The 18,773-nt window shown below is 44.4% G+C and overlaps 1 protein-coding gene across 1 annotated transcript in view; it reads left to right on the top strand.

Annotated features, from left to right (window-relative positions):
* Positions 1-18,773, top strand: part of igsf11 (immunoglobulin superfamily member 11) — a 203,175-nt gene that overhangs the window by 146,117 nt on the left and 38,285 nt on the right. Inside the window, exon 3 of the mRNA XM_033033157.1 lies at positions 5,481-5,688. Within this exon, the coding sequence (XP_032889048.1) occupies positions 5,481-5,688 (208 nt within the window). The remainder of the gene's footprint in view (positions 1-5,480; positions 5,689-18,773) is intronic.

The following is an 18,773-nucleotide window of genomic DNA, read 5'->3' as shown; positions in this document are numbered from 1 at the left end:
AACACAAGATGCTGAATTATTTTTATGTGCGCAGGTAATGCCTAATTTGGCAATTGGACAAAATATATTCAGTGGAGCAAAAATAGGCAAAGTCGGCTCCCAAATTTTAACCTGATCTTCCACCATTTTGAGACTATATGTCACCGTTGTGTTATATAAGGAAAGTTGTTCATTTCTCCTCGGACCATTTATTGAAGTCTTTTAAAAATTCAACCTGCACATATGCCCTTTGTGTTACAGTTTTGTCAATGCCTTTGGAGAGGTCAATGTCTTTATTATCGTTGGCCTGGGTGACTGAGCACAGTCACTTGGAGCATACAGAAGTAATTATTCTCAGATAATTAGATTTTATTGCTGGGCTCCATGAGACACTCACTCCTGAGTTGTGCAGAAGAATTAAGCTACCTCTGGAGGCAGCAAAACTTCAGCAGTTCAACTGTCAGCTTCCCATGCTCTTCTCAACTAGCCCTGTCACCAACAAAGTATTAATTCAATCTCTCCAAGGCATTATAACTAACTATGTCGGTGTGGGTTTGAGAAAACATTGATCTTGCTCTCTGATTGCACCACCTCATGGACTCCCAGGAGATCTGAAGAACACACACTGCTTGTGAGCCGTGCCTTCAAACAGCATTGCATGAATGGAATATTCTAAAGCCCTGGGCCACAGATGGGGATTCGCACGAAGCCGGCAGCTTCCTGAGAAATGTCAGTTTTCTCTCCGAGACTGTCAAAATTGTTGCAGTGCATCCGTGATTTTAATACCGTCACCTGCAGCCCATGAAGAAGGCTACATTGTGGGGAAATTGCATTTCCTGTGGCTTATGATGTATCGTGTACGTGTGAGCCAGAGAAGAAGTCTTTACTCTAGTTTATAGATACAGTCTGGAAACATGCTCTTCAGCTTACCGAGTTCACGCCGACCAGCGATCACCCCGTATGTGAGCACTATCCTACACGCTAGGGACAATTGAAACTTTTACCAAAGCCAATTAACCTACAAACCTGTCCATCTTTGGAGTGTGGGAGGAAACCGGAGCACCCGGAGTAAACCCACGCAGTCACAGGGAGAACGTACAAACTCCGTATAGACAGCAACCGTAGGCAGGATCATACCCGGGTCTCTGGCGCTGTAAGGCAACAACTCCATCGCTGCACCGCTGTGCTGTGAGTCAGTAAACGCAGGGTAAAATAATAGGGAAAATTTGATCATTTCTTTGTGTGGGGCAGGAGTTGAAAATTCCTCCTCCACAATCTATCATGTGCAGTGTTTAAAGATTACTCTTCTGATAAAGAGCTTTTGAACTGTTTTTCAGAGTTGTCTTCAATCCATGTTTCTTTGTGTCTGCTTTCGGAGGGGTCTTTCTTGAACATGTACCTGCCATGAAAATGTTTTATACTTGGAATACCAGAGATGCTCTCATCCAAGGACGTGTGTATCTTCAGTAAATTTTCAAATGCACAGACTATGATGGTGATACTGCAATTTGGCTTCATTGTAAAATTTATATGTGGCATGTGACATTGAAAGCATGGCAGCAATAGGAATGTATTAGTTGGCTGAGAGATTGCTTAAGTGGCCGCACTGAAGGGGAAACTGATCATGAAAGCTACTGTCAGCCTTTGGTGCACACTTAAAAGTTTACAAATTTGTGAAAAAGATGGTCTTATCTGGGTAATCCACAAATACAAATAAATTAGTTTTAGGTTTATTATTGTCACGAGCACCAGGATACAGTGAAAAGCTTTATTTTGCATGCTATCCAAACAGATCAAATATACCACACATAAAGACAATCTAGTCAAGTTCAAGAACAACAGATGAAGCAAAGGGGAAGATGCAGAGTGCAGAGTATAGTTCTCAACATTGTGACACATCAGTTCCATAGACAAAGTCCATGGGGGTAGAGATGAATCAGATCTTAACAGCTGATAATTCACCAGATTTCTTCCCATCACAGCCCATGATCTCCTTTGTGCATGAGGCAAACTGTGCAGAGTGGGTAGGTATTCTTTGGAGCTAATGCATGTGTGGCAAGGCGACTCCCCAAGATCATGAAAAAGGATCCCGACCCAAAATGGTGTCTGTCCATTCCCTCCCCAGATGCTGCCTGACCTGCTGAGGTCCTGTAGCACTTGTGTTTTGCTCAAGATTCCAGCATCTGCAGTCTCTTGTGTTCCAAATGCACTATTCCATTTGGTTTTCTGATCTTTTTTGGTACCATTCATGACGATAGCTATTTTGATGTGTGGTCATGATTCCTTTCGAGTCAATGGCAAATTAAAATTTTTAAACAATTCTGAGTGAAATCAATTTCGGAAATAAGAAATAGAAATCGAAGTAGGACCAGGCTATTCAGCTGCTCATATCTGCCTTGCCATTCACTGAAACCATGGGCAACACCTCCACACATTCCAGGAATTAACGTGGTGAACCATCAAAGGATCCCCATTTTCACAAGTATATCCATCCTTACTTGAGGGGAAAACCAGATTTGAACACAATATTTCTGGAACAAAAGCAGAAAACGGCAGAGGAACGAGCTCAGTCAAGCAGCATCTGCGGAAAGAGAAACCAGTTATTGTTTTGGGTCGCCGATCTTTCTTCAGACAGGGTGAGGGTTAGTGGGTGAGTTACAGCTACTGCAGAGAGAGCGCAAGGGGGTGGGGGGGGGGGGGGGGGTCGTAGAGAGAGGAGTGAGGTGCAAGACAAAAAATAAATGGCTATTTTTTTAATAGGGTGGTGAATTTGTGCAATTATTTGCCACGGAAAGCGGTGGAGGCCAAGTCAGTGGATATAGTTAAGGCAGAGTTGGATAGATTCATGATTAGTACACATTAGAGATGGATAGATTCATGATTAGTACACGTCAGAGGTTATGGGGAGAAGGCAGGAGAATGGCGTTAGGAGGGAGAGATAGATCAGCCATGATTAAATGGCGAAGTAGACTTGATGGGCCGAATGGCCTAATTCTACTCCTGCTCCTTATGACAATATATTTCTAGTGCTGTCTCATCAGGGCTCTATTAATTACAGTAAGGTACCTTTGCTCATGTACTCTAATCCATTAGGAATAAAATTGAACATATAATTTGCCTTACTAATTGGATACTATACCTATGTGTTAACCTTTAATGGTTTGTGTACAAAATTATACATTAGGAGTGCTTTATTTTGGAGGATTGTTCAACTGCTCTGTGGAACAATGCCCAGGTTTCATAAGTTCATAGGAACAGAAGTAGGTCATCCGGCCCATCGAGTCTACTCCGTCATTCAATCATGGCTATCATTTGCTCTCAACCCCATTCTCCTGCCTTCTAACCCTTTGCACCCTTACCAATCAGGTATCTGTTAATCTCCACCGTAAAAATACCAGTTTGTAAGTTTGAGCTCTTGAAAGTGTGTTTATTAGTTTACGGTTATAAAACCAGCCTTGTCTAAGAAAAGGTAGCACAGCTTCAGGTTGGTGAGAGAATACATTTAATAGTGTGCTCCTTTTGAAGTCAACATGTCCACTCTGTAGGACATTCACACCAGGCAGCGAAGCTTTCTATCAACTATTCTGATTGAATTGTGTTAAAATGAAAGGAAATGGGAATTTTGTGTTGAGAACCCAACCCATGTTGTGCGCCACTGTGGCACAGCGGGAGAGGTGCTCCTTGACAGCACCAGAGTCCCGGGTTCAGTTTCTGACTACGGATGCTGTTGGTGTGGAGTTTATACGTCCTCTCTGTGACCGTATTGGGTTTTCTCCGGGTGCTCTGGTTTCCTCCCACATCCCAAAGACGTGCAGGTTTGTAGGTTAATTGGCCTCTGTAAATTGCCCCTAGTGTCTAGGATGTGAAAGTGGGATAACAGGCACGAGTGCGCGGGTGATCAATGGTTGGGGTGGACATGGTGGTCCAATGTACCTGTGTACATGCTGTATCTTGAAACTGAACTGAACAGAGGAAAACGTAAATCAAAACATCCAAAATTAATTGCACTTGAAAGTAATTCCTTTGTATTATTGAATGTGGCGTATGCATGTTGGTGCATTCTTGTGGGGCTAATGGGAATTTGAAGGCAATTATAACACATTTTGCCTCGTTACACACTAGAGATTCCATCGTCTTCAGTCGAAGGATTTACACAACTTGTTTGAATCTAACAAACTTTTTTGTTTTTACAGAAGCAGTCTTGTAAAGTCTAGCTCGACTGATTGCTGTCACACTGTTCCTATATCAATAAATCCTTGAGCTATTAGTTTGTTCTTGTCCTCAAATGTGTGCAGGCTGCTTTCAATAATCTGAAATGTCTGGCATGTTTGATAAGTGATATCAGTGATGTACACACACCCATTGCTTCTCACTGTAAGAATGCTCCAGTCAGCTATAAGTGATTGGGCATCATTTATTATGAAAATTGTCTTAAATGGGCCAAGCCTTTCCTCCATTTGGAAACGAGTTCTTCGGGGAAATACAGTGGGGTTGGAGAGCCTGTTTTGAACTGAATATTTCCACAGATTCAAAGATTTCCGCAGCATAAGTTGATCGGAGAAGTTTGGGTTGTTTGTAGAGCAAAGGAGACTGAGTAGAGATTTGTGAGAGGTGTGCAAGATTTTGACAGGTTTAAATAAGATAGACATCAGCTAACAGTACAGGCAACTGATTTAAAGTTTTGGGCAAAAGATACAGGGGAATGTGAGAAGAACCTTTTATGTAACAGAAAGTAGTGACCTTGAACTTACTTCCTGAGCAAGTGTTGGAAGTGGACATAGTTAATGATCCCAAAAGGAATGATTAGTCACTTGGGACAAGTAAACTTGGAGGCCAAAGAGGTTCAGAGAATGAGAATGGTTTGATCTACAGAAGAGTCACTGCCTTACAGCGCGAAAGACCTGGGTTCGATCCTGACTACAGGTGCTGTCTGTACGGAGTTTGTGCAGACAAACTCTGTAGTGTGTGTGTAAAATAAAAGTAGTGTACAGTTGATAGTTGGATGGCGCTGACTCGGTGGGCCGAAGTGCCTGTATCTTTAAACTAGACTAATCTAAACTAAAATACATCTCGAGTCATAGTTATACAGTGTGGAAACGGGTCCTTCAACTCAGCTGGCCAAGATGTTCCATTTGGGTTTGAACCATTTGGCCATTATCCCTCTAAACCTATCCTATCTTTGTATCTGTTTAAATATCTTTTAAGCATTGTAATTGCACCCACCTGTACATATTAATCTGTCAGCTCCTTCACTATACCCACCACCCTCTGATGCACATTAACATCTACCTCTGGACTAAACCTGATGAGAGCCATTGTGTTGCAGAAATCAGTGCAGTTTTATATAAACTGATGGTTATAATGTCCATGTGTTTGAATTTGTACTTTGTGATAAAACGAAATGTTAGTACATGCAAGCAATAAGATGGAAATGTTTGTTTTAATTGATCCAGACTTGAAATGGATGAAATGGTTTATTTTCTTGCTTTCCTCTGTCACAGGTGATTTTGTACCAGGGAGGCCAGGTTATCAGTGGGGCCAGCCTGTTTAATTCCCGTGTGGGATTTGTTGTCACCATGCCCAGCACCAGTGCCTCCATCTTCATTAATAACTCTCAGCTCTCGGACACGGGGACGTACCAGTGTTTGGTGAACAACCCGCCTGACAGAGGAGAGAGGAACATCGGTGTGCTTGGACTCTCCGTTTTAGGTATTATTTATCCTTCTATTTTCTATCATGACCGTTCGAGGTTCACGGTGGTGCAGCGGTAGAGTTGCTGCCTTGCAGCGCCAGAGACCCGGGTTCGATCCTGACTGCGAGAGTGTCTTTACGGAGTTTGTACCTTCTTCCTGTGTCCGCGTGTTTTTTTTTCTGGGATCTCCTGTTTCTTCCTACACTCCAAAGACGTGCAGGTTTGTAGGTTAATTGGTTTGGGCAGTGTGTCAGATAGTGCTGGCCTGCGGGGATCACTGGTAGGCGTGGACTTGGTGGGACGGAGGGTCTATTTCCGCACTGCATCTCCAAACTAAACGAAAGTATTTTCACAATTTGATTAATAACTTTTTGTCCCACAGTTTGATTTAGTTTAGTTTCAGGATACGGCATGGAAACAGGCCCTTCGGCCCACTGAGTCCATGCAGACCAGTGATCACCCATACACTAGTTCTATCTTACACCTTGGGGACAATTTACAAAAACCTAAAAACCGACATGTCTTTGGAATGTGGGAGGAAACCTGAGCACCTGGAGAAGGTCACAGCAACTCCACACGGACGGAGCAGGAGGTGTGGATTGAACCAGGGACTCTGGTGCTGTAAGGCAGCAACTCTACCATTGCGCCACAGTGCTGCCCCTTTACTGATTTGCCTTGATGTCAGCTGATCTTTCTGACAACACATCTTATTATTACACAGAACTGGTGGGTGGCCAGAAATGCCACCAGGGGTGGTGATGGCCGATGCAACGATGACACTGAGGAGATTTTTAAATAACACACGGATATACTAGTAATGTAGGATAATAAGATTATGTGCATGCAGATAAGGATTGGTCGTAGTATCATGTTCCGCACAGACATTGTGGCCGAAGAGCCTGTTCCTATGTTCTACAATGGTTTAATATTCAAAAGAGTAGGTTTAGAGGGATATTGGCCCAAAACAGACAAGTGGGACTAGTGTAGATGGGGCATCTTGGTCGGCATGGGCAATGTGGGCCGAAGGGCCTGTTTCTGTGCTATATAACTGCCCTGAACCTTCAACTACAGAGTTAATGATCAGTTTGAGACTATATGGACGACTTGAAATTACATTTTCTAGTTTGGCCTTTAATGTTACAAGTCAATCTGAGCCTGCCATTTTCAATCCTATTTTCAATTTGGATCAATCCATCAAATCATGTTCAGGTTCAGCCAAGTTGCACTGGTTTATCAATTCCACTCAACAGTTTGTTTACAATGTAACATTTACTGAGATGTTCTTCAACTCCCTTCTTGTGTTTTGCAATCAAGGCACTGTCATCTTTCAAAAACCACATTAAGTGTACGTTATGAAACCCGATGACTCCGGTGCCTATGAAAGATGACAAGCGACACATTGTAGTGCAGAAGTGAAGATTAACTAGTGAATGAATTTGGCTTTCATTCCTTCTCCAGCCCAGAGGATAGCAGGAAAGATGGTAGATTCGGATACCAAGATCTGTGTCACTCTTCTGCTTTGAGTTAGATTTCCATACCCTATTCTGCACTGAAACAGGCCCTTCGGCCCACATTGCCCATGCTGACCAATATGCCCCATCTACACCAGCCCCAGCTGCCTGTGTTTGGCCCATATCCCACTAAACTTACTCTTTTGAATGTTAAGCCATTGTAGGACATGGGAACAGGCTCTTCGGTCCACACTGTCTGTGCCAAGAATGATACTAAGACCAATCCTTACCAGTCTGCATGTAATCTATTCCCCTACATACCTGCTGGAGTTACCGCTGACCAAATTCCTCCATCTGCGGTGGTTGAATACCAATGGGGGAGAAAGAGATCTTAACACTGGTGATTTTACTTACTGGCTGGCTCTCATCGTTATTGGCTATAAAGTGGGGCACGAGACTTGTGGTAATGGCAGTGATGATTCTGATTCCCATGAATGGAGCCAGAGGACTCGGTAGAGGCCACCCTGTCTCCAAGGCTGTTCCACCTCCTTAGTACCATTTTGCTCGGGTGTAGCTGCTTTTCCACCTATGGCGCTGTCATTTCTATCTCAACCATTTGCATCAAATGATTTCCATTGCAAGGGTCTGTGGCAGTGAATAGATGTCAAGAAGGATGGGTATTATTTACAATATTTAGTTATTTTTAAGTAGCTGGAATTTGAACATAGAACACAGAAAAGTACAACACAGGAACACTCCTTTCAGTGCACCATGCCTGTTCTGATCATAATACCAAGAACAAAACTAATCTCCTTTGCCTACACATGATCCATATCCCTCCACTCCCTGCATATTCATGTACCCATTTAAAAGCTTCTCAAATGCCACTATTGTGTCTGCCTCCACCACCGCTCTCTGGGTAAAAAATAAACTTGTCCCGTACATTCCCTTTATACTTTGACCCTCTCAGTTAAAATGGCATTTTCTCTACATATCAAAATAAGTAGCAGGAAATGGCCAAATGCCTTTTAGTCAGAAATTAAGAAAATAAGTAAACTGAGGATTGGGATGCCCCAAGTTAAAATGTGTTAATGAACTCCACAGATCTGGATTTGACACGATGGATGAATGAGCTGCATGAGTGATTTCTCTGGCTAAGAACTTAGAAGTTAATTATAAAATGCTTTTTCAAATAAGTTGCTTTGCTTTGATGTGGACAAGAATTGAAAGTGCTTCGAAGGTGATTTGAAATGTACAATATTTCTGAATTTCCAAGTGTAGAGCATTCCGATAAGTGGGATCTTTTCATAGACAATTTTTGTTTGTGTCTCTAAAACATAAAGGGTTAACTCGTGCTCAGAGAAAGATTTTATTCTCATAAATAAAGTAAAGCATTCTTAAAATTCCGTTGTAAAACGTGCAATATTGGATGAAATGTATGCATCTGAGAATAATTCTGAAACTGCCATATTTGATCATTTTATCTCTCCATTCACAGTTTATAGCTTGACCTTGATTGTGTTTGACTTTTGGGCCTCTGTTAGAGAGCTGTTTGTGCTGACAGCCAGCTGGTTGTTGTGTGAGGTATCCCTGTCTAAGCTCAGCAGGTGTGCTGCTTGTTCTAAGATTCTGCACCTTTGCAGTGGCATGCAGAAGTTCAAAGCTTTCTGGAGCTTGGATGTGGGCACATCAGACCACCCATTGTAATGCTGGACTTTAGACTTTAGAGAAACAGGCCCTTCGACCCGACCGAGTCCACGCCGACCAGTGATCAACCCGTGCACTAGCGCTATCCCACATACTGATTTTTCCGAAGCCAAGTAACCTACAAACCTGCAGGTCTTTGGATTGTGGGAGGAAACTACCCAGAGAAAATCCACGCAGTCACATGGAGAACATACAAACTCCGTACAGACAGCACCCGTAGCCAGGATCCAGCCCTTGTCTCTGGCGCCATAAGGTAGCAACTCTTCCGCTGCTCCGCACTTAAGTTATGGCAGTGAAAATGGATTTTAAGTGGAATTATAATTTAGCGATTTTTAAAACCTTTAATTGTTTCTAAATGTCTCTGATGAGCATTTAGATATCATGAGTTATCAGATGACTTTTATGATGGTACAGGGAAAATCCAAGGTTTCTGCCATCTGGTCCCTGTTACTACCAGATGACAGAGCCTGACTGTTTGAGACAAGTGGCAATGTTGGCAGTGCATTGGGAGTTGCATGACTACTAAAGATGGATTCAGTAGTGGAATGGTGATGGTGGTGGTATTAAGGTTGATGAAGTGGCTTTGGATGGTCAGGCAGTATCTGTGAGGTGTGGGTCAATATCAATGTCACCATGTCAATAGATGAAGAACATTTGTAAATCATGCGGGTACACAAAAATGCTGGAGAAACTCAGTGGATGCAGTAGCATCTATGGAGCGAAGGAAATAGGCAACGTTTCCCATCCTCACATCCACTCGCCACACATAAAGGGGCAATTAACTAACAAACCCGCACGTCTTTGGGATGTGGGAGGAAACGTGAGCACCCGGAGGAAACCCTCACAGTCACAGGCAGAACGCGCAAACCTCACACAGACAGCACCCGAGGTCGGGATCAAACCCAGGTCTCCGGCGTTGTGAAGAAGCAGCTCTACTGTACTGCCCCAAAATCCTATCATTTTAAAACTTTCATCCTTGTGCTTAAATCCCCTTTTTATTTTTACCACCCTAATCACTGAAATCTCTTGTCAACCAGACAGTTTTCCAAGAAGATTTCTCCACCTTTGTGCCTGTGTGCAAACTTAAAGGGCCTGTCCCACTTGGCCATCATTTGCGCATCATATGTAAAATAGGTCGACGTGGGGTCTGCATGCGTTGCGCATGGTGAGGCGTGGATTCGCATGTGGTGGCGCGCGGTATTGCGCGGCTCTGCGTGATGCATCGCGTACGCACACTGAAGCATTGGGTATGCACGCTGACGCATTGGCGTCGCACACTGGCGTCCCGACGTCTCGCGTGTATCGTGTGGTGAGGCATGGTTACGTCACCGTGCATCGCCATGCGCCGTAGGGTATTCTAATGACGTCACGCGCACCAGACGTCTGTGCTGGCGCATGATATGCGCGCATCACGACGCGTCGATCTATTTTACATACGACGCGTAAATGAGGCACAAATGACGGCCAAGTGGGACAGGTCCTTAACTCTCCTTGAAACACCAGGGTTTTTGTGCCTTTTGCAACCTGGTCTTTGAAGTGCTTTACTTACCTCCCCCACCCCTTCATACTTCCATCTGCTCCACGTGGTACTGTATGAGGGAAGGCTGGAAGGCATAAGCTGCTGTCCTGATGGTATTTGTCGGTTTATCACAATAGCACTGGACACTCATGGATTGCTTGCACGGGGAAGTTAAGAGAAGCTTGCAGTTCACAAAAGCCACAAGAGATGGCAACAGTCATCATAACCATGTCTCGAGTTGAAAATCATCTCACCAAACCTCCAATCCCTGAAGATAGACACAAAATGCTGGAGCGTCTCTGGATAGAAGGAATGGGTGACATTCTTCACATTCCAATCCCTGTCTGCCTATCAAATTAAAAGGAAACTATTCAATTCATTTTTTCTGCATTAATTAATTAAATATCATCAGCTTTGGATATTTGTTGTTTCCCCCTGACACATTTAGATTAACAAGCAAGGATTACCACAAAAGCTGTGTCTGTTGTATGACCTTAATTTGACACACAAGTACACTTTTTTTACGGTGCAAACTAATATGTTGGGAGATTATATCCAATTAAAATAGATGATCCTTTTAATTGTTTTAGAACGTTATGAACCATTCCATTCCTATGAAATCCAGCAGAGGGTGCTGTTGTGACATTTTCTAATCTATTTGTTTGTGTAATAATCCAGCACCATAGTTTTGCAAAGGATAGTTTCTAATATGGCCACTAAACGCTGAATAATGGGACAGGCAGCATCTGTGGAGAGAAGGATTGAAAGATTTCAATCTGAAGAAGAGTCTCAATCTGAAACATCACTCAATCCTTTACTCCGGAGATGCTGCCTGTTCCACTGAGTTACAATAGTCTGAAGAAGGGTTTCGACCCGAAAAGTTGCCTATTTCCTTCGCTCCATAGATGCTGCCTCACCCGCTGAGCTTCTCCAGCATTTTTGTCAACCCACTAACTTACTCCAGCTTTTTGTGTCTATCTTCGGTTTAAATCAGCATTTGCAGTTCCTTCCAATACATAGTTTCTAATAGTTTGGAATGAGAATATAGGAGCCTTGTTGTCACATCAACTCAACCAGTGGGGAATTGAGATCAAGGAGACTAAGTCTTAAAATTATAGAGACACAAAGATCTGCATATGCTGGAATCTTGAGTAAAGACTTTAGACATTGGAGATACGGCGTGGAAACAGGCCCATCAGCACACGGGTCCGTGCACTAACATCCTGCACACTGGGGCAATTTGCAGAAGGTAATTGACCTACTTACAGGGCTGCCAACTCTCACGCATTTCACAAAATTCTCATGCTCTCACGCTGATCACAAATTTCTCACGCTCAAATTCTTTCTTAAAAATATTATGAAATAAATAAATAAATAGATAAAATCACGGACAATTCAATTCGCCCAGCGCTTCCAGATCTCCTCCACACTCACCAATGAGAATAGTTTTCTATCGGCGGGTTTCCCGTAAACAACGAGCAATTTGATTGTCTTAGACTCTTACGCACACTATTTAAAATGGCAAACTGCAGTACATTTGACATTTATAGAACCAAACTCTGCAGGTGCTCGAAATTCAAAATAAAGCAAAAATTTTAGCGGTGAGTAAAAACCACGAGGGGAATATATAAGGTGAATGTCTTTTTCCCGGGATATGTGATTCAAGAACTTGAGGGCATTGGTTTAAAGCAGGGGAGTCAAACTACCGGCCCGCGGGATGATTTGGGGGAAAAAAGTTGTTTAGTTTCTCCCGTGCAGATGGTGTGATAGGTGAGACATGGCGATGGTCCCAGCACCGACCCCTGATGCACCGCTCACACCTCCCACCCTCACCTCCGGCAGCGCTATATCCGTCGGCTACTCTCTCACACCCCATGGAGTTTTAACCTATGTCCTGTGATTCTTGATGCCCCTACTCTGGGTAAAAGATTCTGTGTGTTTACCTTATCTGTTCCTCTCATGATCTTATACACCTCTATGAGATCAACCTCATCCTCCTGCACTCCAAGGAATAGAGTCCTTGTCTGCTCAACCTCTTCCTATAGCCTAGTCCCAGCAGCATCCTCGTAAAACTTCTCTGCATCCTTTCCAGCATGACAACATATATCCCATACCAGGTTGTCCAAAGCTGAATGTTCTACTCTATAGGTGGCCTCATCAATGTCTTGTACAACTGCAACATGACCTCCCAACTTCTAAACTCGAAACTCTGATGAATGCTCTCCAGAGTATTCATAGGGAGAAGACAATTGAAAATGTGTTGCTGTGTCTTTTCTACACTTAAACCTCAGTGTGGCATTTACACAATTGCGAATTTTCTTTAAAGAAATCATTACTTTACAGGTTTCTGACTTCCATACCTCGTTGGCTCACAGGAGACAATGATAGACATCAGAGAAATGAAAATGTATTTGTTTCCTCTCAGTGTTTGTGATAAATACCACTTGGGTGTGCTGAAATATTTTCAGACAGTGTTTCTTTGCAGTAGATAAATCACCCAGCACCTTAGGATTTAAGGAAATATAAGATCAAGGAGACTCTGTTGTATGTTTGATAAAGAGGTAAGGAGGAAAGTTTTTTTAATTCTCTGGTGTTAACTCGATTGTATGGTGGATAAAACGGCCGTACTTGTCAGTGAAATAAAGACAGCTTCTGCACCAGAACCAAAGATAAACCTCCTGCAACTATGTCGCTGTCACCGCAGTGAACTCCTGCGTAATGAAGAAACTGATGAGTGAGACAAGCTGCATTGAAATTAGCCAAGTGATGCATTGGTAAAAGCACGCTGTACCAATGGCACTGGGGTGCAGCTGTTGGAGCAGCTGCCTCACAGCGCCAGAGACCTAGGTGCCAATGTGTAGGAAAGAACTGCAGATGCTGGTTTAAATCGAAGGTCTCGACCCAAAACATCACCCATTCCTTCTCTCCAGAGATGCTGCCTGTCCCGCTGAGTTACTCCAGAATTTTGTGTCTTCCTGGGTTCCAATCGTGACTTTGTGTGGAGTTTTCACGCTCTCCCTATGGATTTGCTCCATATGTTCCGGTGTCGTCCCACGTCCCAAAGATGTGCAGATTTGTTGGTTACAAGAAAGGTCCAGACCCGAAACGCCACCTATCCATTTTCTCCAGAGATGCTGCCTGACCCACAGAGTTACTCCAGCACTTTGTATCTGTCTAGGTTTGCAGGTTAATTGGCACTCCGTGAAATTGCCCTTGGTGTGTGGGTAGTTGATGAGAAAGTGGGATAACTTAGTGTCTAGTGTGAATGGATGATCGGTGGTCAGTGTGAACTCAGTGGGCTGAAGGGCCTGTTTCCATTCTGGTTCTCCAAACTAAACTAAATCTATCATGGACTCCATTTCTAATCCTTTTCTTAAAACAAAAAAAAAATCTTTCTTATTGTGGCACCTTTTTTTCGATGGTCCATCCTTGAGTGAAGAAACTCCCAACAAAACCAGTAGTTTCCGATTGTTATTGCCAGCTGCTTAAAAAAAGTATTTCAGCATGGGTCACTCATACCCTGCTTAACCTTCCTCTGTCTTCACACTCTGAACGTTGGCCTCTGATGGCTATTGTTGTAAAATAACAGGAATTGATCTATGCACCAAGCTTTTGATCCCATAACATACTCCATAGCCCCAGAGTTTATTAATTCCCTGGCATTCCAACTTTTGAAAGGTTACCAGCAAAAGCTTTTTACAATCTTGTGTATAGTTTAGTGCAAAGTAAAGTCCAGTGAAGTCCGATTAAAGATAGTCCGAGCGCCTCCAATGAGGTAGATCGAAGGTTTAGTTGATGGGATGGTTCAGATGAATGATAACAGCTGTGAGGAAACAGTCCCTGGATCTGAAGGTGTGTGTTTTCACATTCCTGTTCTTGCCTGAGGGGAGGGGAGAGAAGAGGGAGTGAGGCTCACCCTTGATAATCTATTCTGAAATTTGTGAAATTCTACTCTGGTAACTCATATAATTACAATCCAGTGGCATGAATATTGATTTTTCAAACCCTTGCATCCCCTCTCTCTCCCCATCCCTCCTCCAACTCTGGTCGTTGTACAAGTTTCACTGTCCTCCTACTGAGTTCTGTTCTGTAGAACTCGTTTTCACCGTGCCCACCGATAACAATGGCCCATTTCCTTTATCGTCAATACTTTTTGGCAGCTCTTTCATTCATCTGTTCTATATCACTGTCAGGGCCGGATTTAGATGAAGAGAGGCCCACCCCCATGACTAGAGGACCATAACTACCCGACAGTGACAGTGTGACACTTTTAGATCCTACTGTATGTTGTCATTAAACAGTTGGTTTTAACATACATATTGGATTCACCGCCGAGCGAGCGATGCTTTACCTGGATCGTCGTTTGTAGCTCTGGAGTGTTGGGCCTGCTGCTTCAACATCATGGAGCTGTGGTTTGCGGAGCTCCCAGCCTCGGGCCACGCTGGTTTTAATATTGCGGAGCCCTGGGAACCATTTGCTGAGGGCTGCCAGCGTGAATCTCCACCCAGCTCAGCCTGTGGACTTCAGGAGCCGCGGTCTCCGGTAGGAAGTGGCCGATTCAGAAGCCCAAGCCGCTGAGAATGTTCTCCCATTCCGACGTCGGATGGTGACCCCCAAATTTCATTGTACCAATGGCCATGAGGGGGGGTCCAAGAGGAGGGGGTCCGTTGGAGACGTGAAAAGGGATCATCAATGGGGGCGAGGACTCCTTCCCATGGAAGAATGGTGTGAGGCGGAGGTCCAAATCGCGGCGGGCGCGGAACTCATTGAGGTGGGGACGGAGGGGGACAAAGGTGAGACCTCTGTTGAGGCCAGACCCGTTCGGTATCAGAGAGGGGGAGGTCAGGGGGGATGGTGAACACACGGCAGGGATCGGGGTTGGGGCCGGAGGAAGGCAGGTGAGTGGACTGAGGCCGAGGCGATGTCTGGTGGGGGGTCAGGGAGGAGGGGTGTATGAGGACTGTAGTGTGGGTGGGGAAGAGCTGGGGTCACATGGTTTGAGGGGAATGGGGAAGACCCAGTGGAACAGCCATTGAGATTACCAGGGTTGGGGAACTAGCACTAGGACCCAGCGCAGTCAAACCCGGGGGAGTGGGAGTCTGCAGCGTGGAGGCTTCAGGCCCGGTGCTGAGTCCAGGCTGCAGGTAAGGCGATGGCTGCGGCTGCTGGAGGGCGGTGGAGTGGCGAGGGTCAGCGGGCAAAGAGTAGGAGGTCCCGGTGGGCGGATGGTCGGTGGGGCGGCGAGGTTCGACGGTCCGGTGAGGTAGCGGGGTGAGTAGGCCCCCCTAGATCTCGAGGCCCTAAGCTTAAGCTTGTCTAGCTTATACGTAAATCCGGCCCTGATCACCGTCTAAATCTCGTTTCCCTTTCAACCCGAAACGTCACCTGTTTCTTTTCTCCAGAGGTGCCATCTGACCCACTGATTTACTCCAGCTTTTTTGTCTATCCAAGGAATTACTATGTCGGTGATGTGTATCTTCACTTTTCTCTCTGGGAGTGGGTGTGGGGTGTAGTCTTTCACTGGCCACTCTTTTATCTGCCACCTGATCTTGAATCTGCTCTTTCCCTGCATGTTGTTCTGGTGCCGAGAACCAGATCTCAGCTGAATAGCGAGACTCAGAGCAGTGTCAAATTCCACCCACCTAAGTTGCATTAACAGCCAGGGTGAGCCCACCCTAAGAGATAAAATATAATACAAATGAACTGCAGATACTGGTTTATACCAAAGATAGGCACAAAATGTTGGAGTAACTCAGAGGGCCAGGCAGCATCTCTGGAGAAAATGGATAGGTGACATTTCTAGTCAGGTCCCTTCTTCAGACTGATGTTTTGGGTCGGGATCTTTCTTCAGACTCTTTATGTCCAAGAGAACTGGCTGCAGGTTATAAGAATAATGTTATTCAAATTGACTGACAAGAATTGAAAATTATTTGCACACAATTATAAGTAATCAAATAGATTTGAATCAACTCAGGGAAGGTGTAAAATGGAAATTAACACGTTGCTCTTCTCTTCACGGTGATTACTTTCTCTGATAAGGAGCTGGGTGGCAATGTGGGCTGAGAGGATGGGAACAGGCTTCAGGGTGATAGAGACGGGCGAGTGGGCAGCAGGCGAAATATAACGTGGAAAAATGTGAAGACATCCACTGCGGTAGAACAATAGACAATAGACAATAGGTGCAGGAGTAAGCCATTCGGCCCTTCGAGCCAGCATTGCCATTCAATGTGATCATGGCTGATCATCCCCAATCAGTACCCCGTTCCTGCCTTCTCCCCATATACCCTGACTCCGCTATTTTTAAGAGCCCTATCTAGATCTCTCTTGAAAGCATCCAGAGAACCTGCCTCCACTGCCCTCTGAGGCAGAGAATTCCACAGACTCACCACTCTCTGTGAGAAAAAGAGTTTCCTCGTCTCCGTTCTAAATGGCTTGCTCCTTATTCTTAAATTGTGAGCCCTGGTTCTGGACTCCCCCAACATCGGGAACATGTTTCCTGCCTCTAGCCTGTCCAAGCCCTTAACAATCTTATATGTTTCAATGAGATCTCCTCTCATCCTAAACTCCAGAGTGTACAAGCCCAGCTGCTCCATTCTCTCAGCATATGACAGTCCCGCCATCCCGGGAATTAACCTTGTAAACCTACGCTGCACTCCCTCAATAGCAAGAATGTCTTTCCTCAAATTAGGGGACCAAAGCTGCACACAATACTCCAGGTGTGGTCTCACTAGGGCCCTGTACAACTGCAGAAGGACCTCTTTGCTCCTATATTCGATTCTCTTGTTATAAAGGCCAACATGCCATTCGCTTTCTTCACTGCCTGCTGTACCATTTTTGGATGGCAAGAGTTTGAAAAGTATTGGTGTTCAAAGGGATCAGTGAAGACCTTGTGCACAAATCACTCAAGGTCAACCTGTAGATGCAGCAAGTGATTTGGAAAACAAGCAGTACATTGGTGTTTTGCCGCAAGAGGACTCGAGTATAAGAATAGAGTAGACTCTTTTTCCCTGAGGAATTCTGATGAAAGCTGACCTATTTACCTCCATTCCCTGATCACATGGCCTGCTCCATAATACACCATGGTTGGTGAAGAATCTTTTTTACCCACAGCAGATCTTTAAAGTAGGAGCTGATCAATATCGGCTGAGGATATACTTTGTAATACAAGGATTACTATGAAGCCACACTGGACAGGTTCCTAAGGCAGCAAGTTTGGTACATGGGGAGAGCTGAAGCAGATGGAGCCCATACCCTTGAGCTTACAAGAATGAGAGCTGATCTTATTAAATCTTTAAGTATTCTTACCGGTTGTTACTGGGTGATGTTGACCTTGGATACGACAACTGGTCTTAAAATAAAGGGTCTGCCACATTGGGAAGAGTTCGGAAGAAATTTCTTCATGCACAGGGGGCATGAATCTTAGGAATTTACAACACACGAGGGCTGTGGGGGCTCGTTTGGGGTGGCGCAGCGGTAGAGTTGCTGCCTTACAGCACCAGAGACCCGGGTTCGATCCTGACTATGGGCGCTGTCTGTGCGGAGCCTTTACGTTCTCCCGGTGATTGAGTGGGTGTTCTCCCTGTGCTCCGGTTTCCTCCCACACTCCAAAGTCGTACAGGTTAGTAGGTTAATCGGCTTCTGTAAAGTGTAAGTTTCCCCTAGTGTACGGGATAGTGTTAGTGTACTGGTCGGTGTGGACTCAGTGGGCCAAGGAACCTGTCTCCACGTATGTGTCTAAAATCTAAAGTAAAGTTTAAAGTCTCTGAGATCAATAGATTCTTAGCTCAAGGAATTTGCCAGATATGGAGTTAGTGCAAGAGAATGGTGATGAGTTAAAAGATCAGCCATCATCTTTCTGAATGACACGACAGGTTCAAGGGCCAACTTTTTCATATTTTTACGTGCTTAAGATTTCAGGTCTGACTAAGGTCTCTGTCTCTCGATGAGTCCAACAGTGTGGTGCAGGTGCTTTGAGAGGGCCACCTAGCCAGGATGGAGGACTGGATTTCAACCTGTGTTCAGCAGACTGAGCATCCACTCAGTTAAGGCTGCAAATGCTGGGCAGATCAAAACTGATATATTGATCAGCTCTTACTTTAAAGATCACCTGTGGATAAAGCTTCTTCACCAACTGTGGTATATCATGGAGCAGGCCACGTGATCAGGGAATGGAGGGAAATTGGTCAGCTTTTCACTCTGAATTCCTCATACTGTCCGGGTTACTGTAAATACTTATTTTAAAGGCCAAATGCTTTTCCAGAGGTTGCGCCAAGGGAATTCCACTTGAAAATAAAAAGTATGTAGTTAAAATTGTTAACATATAGCACATCCAAGGGTGTGCCACAGGGATCGGTTCTAGGACCTTTATTGTTTACTATTTATATTAATAGTCTAGATCATAAAGCTCCGAACGCAAATTTTCACT

The sequence above is a fragment of the Amblyraja radiata genome, chromosome 14 (genome assembly GCF_010909765.2).
Source record: "Amblyraja radiata isolate CabotCenter1 chromosome 14, sAmbRad1.1.pri, whole genome shotgun sequence".
NCBI lineage: Eukaryota > Metazoa > Chordata > Chondrichthyes > Rajiformes > Rajidae > Amblyraja > Amblyraja radiata.
This window is presented reverse-complemented; position numbering and strand designations above follow the sequence as displayed.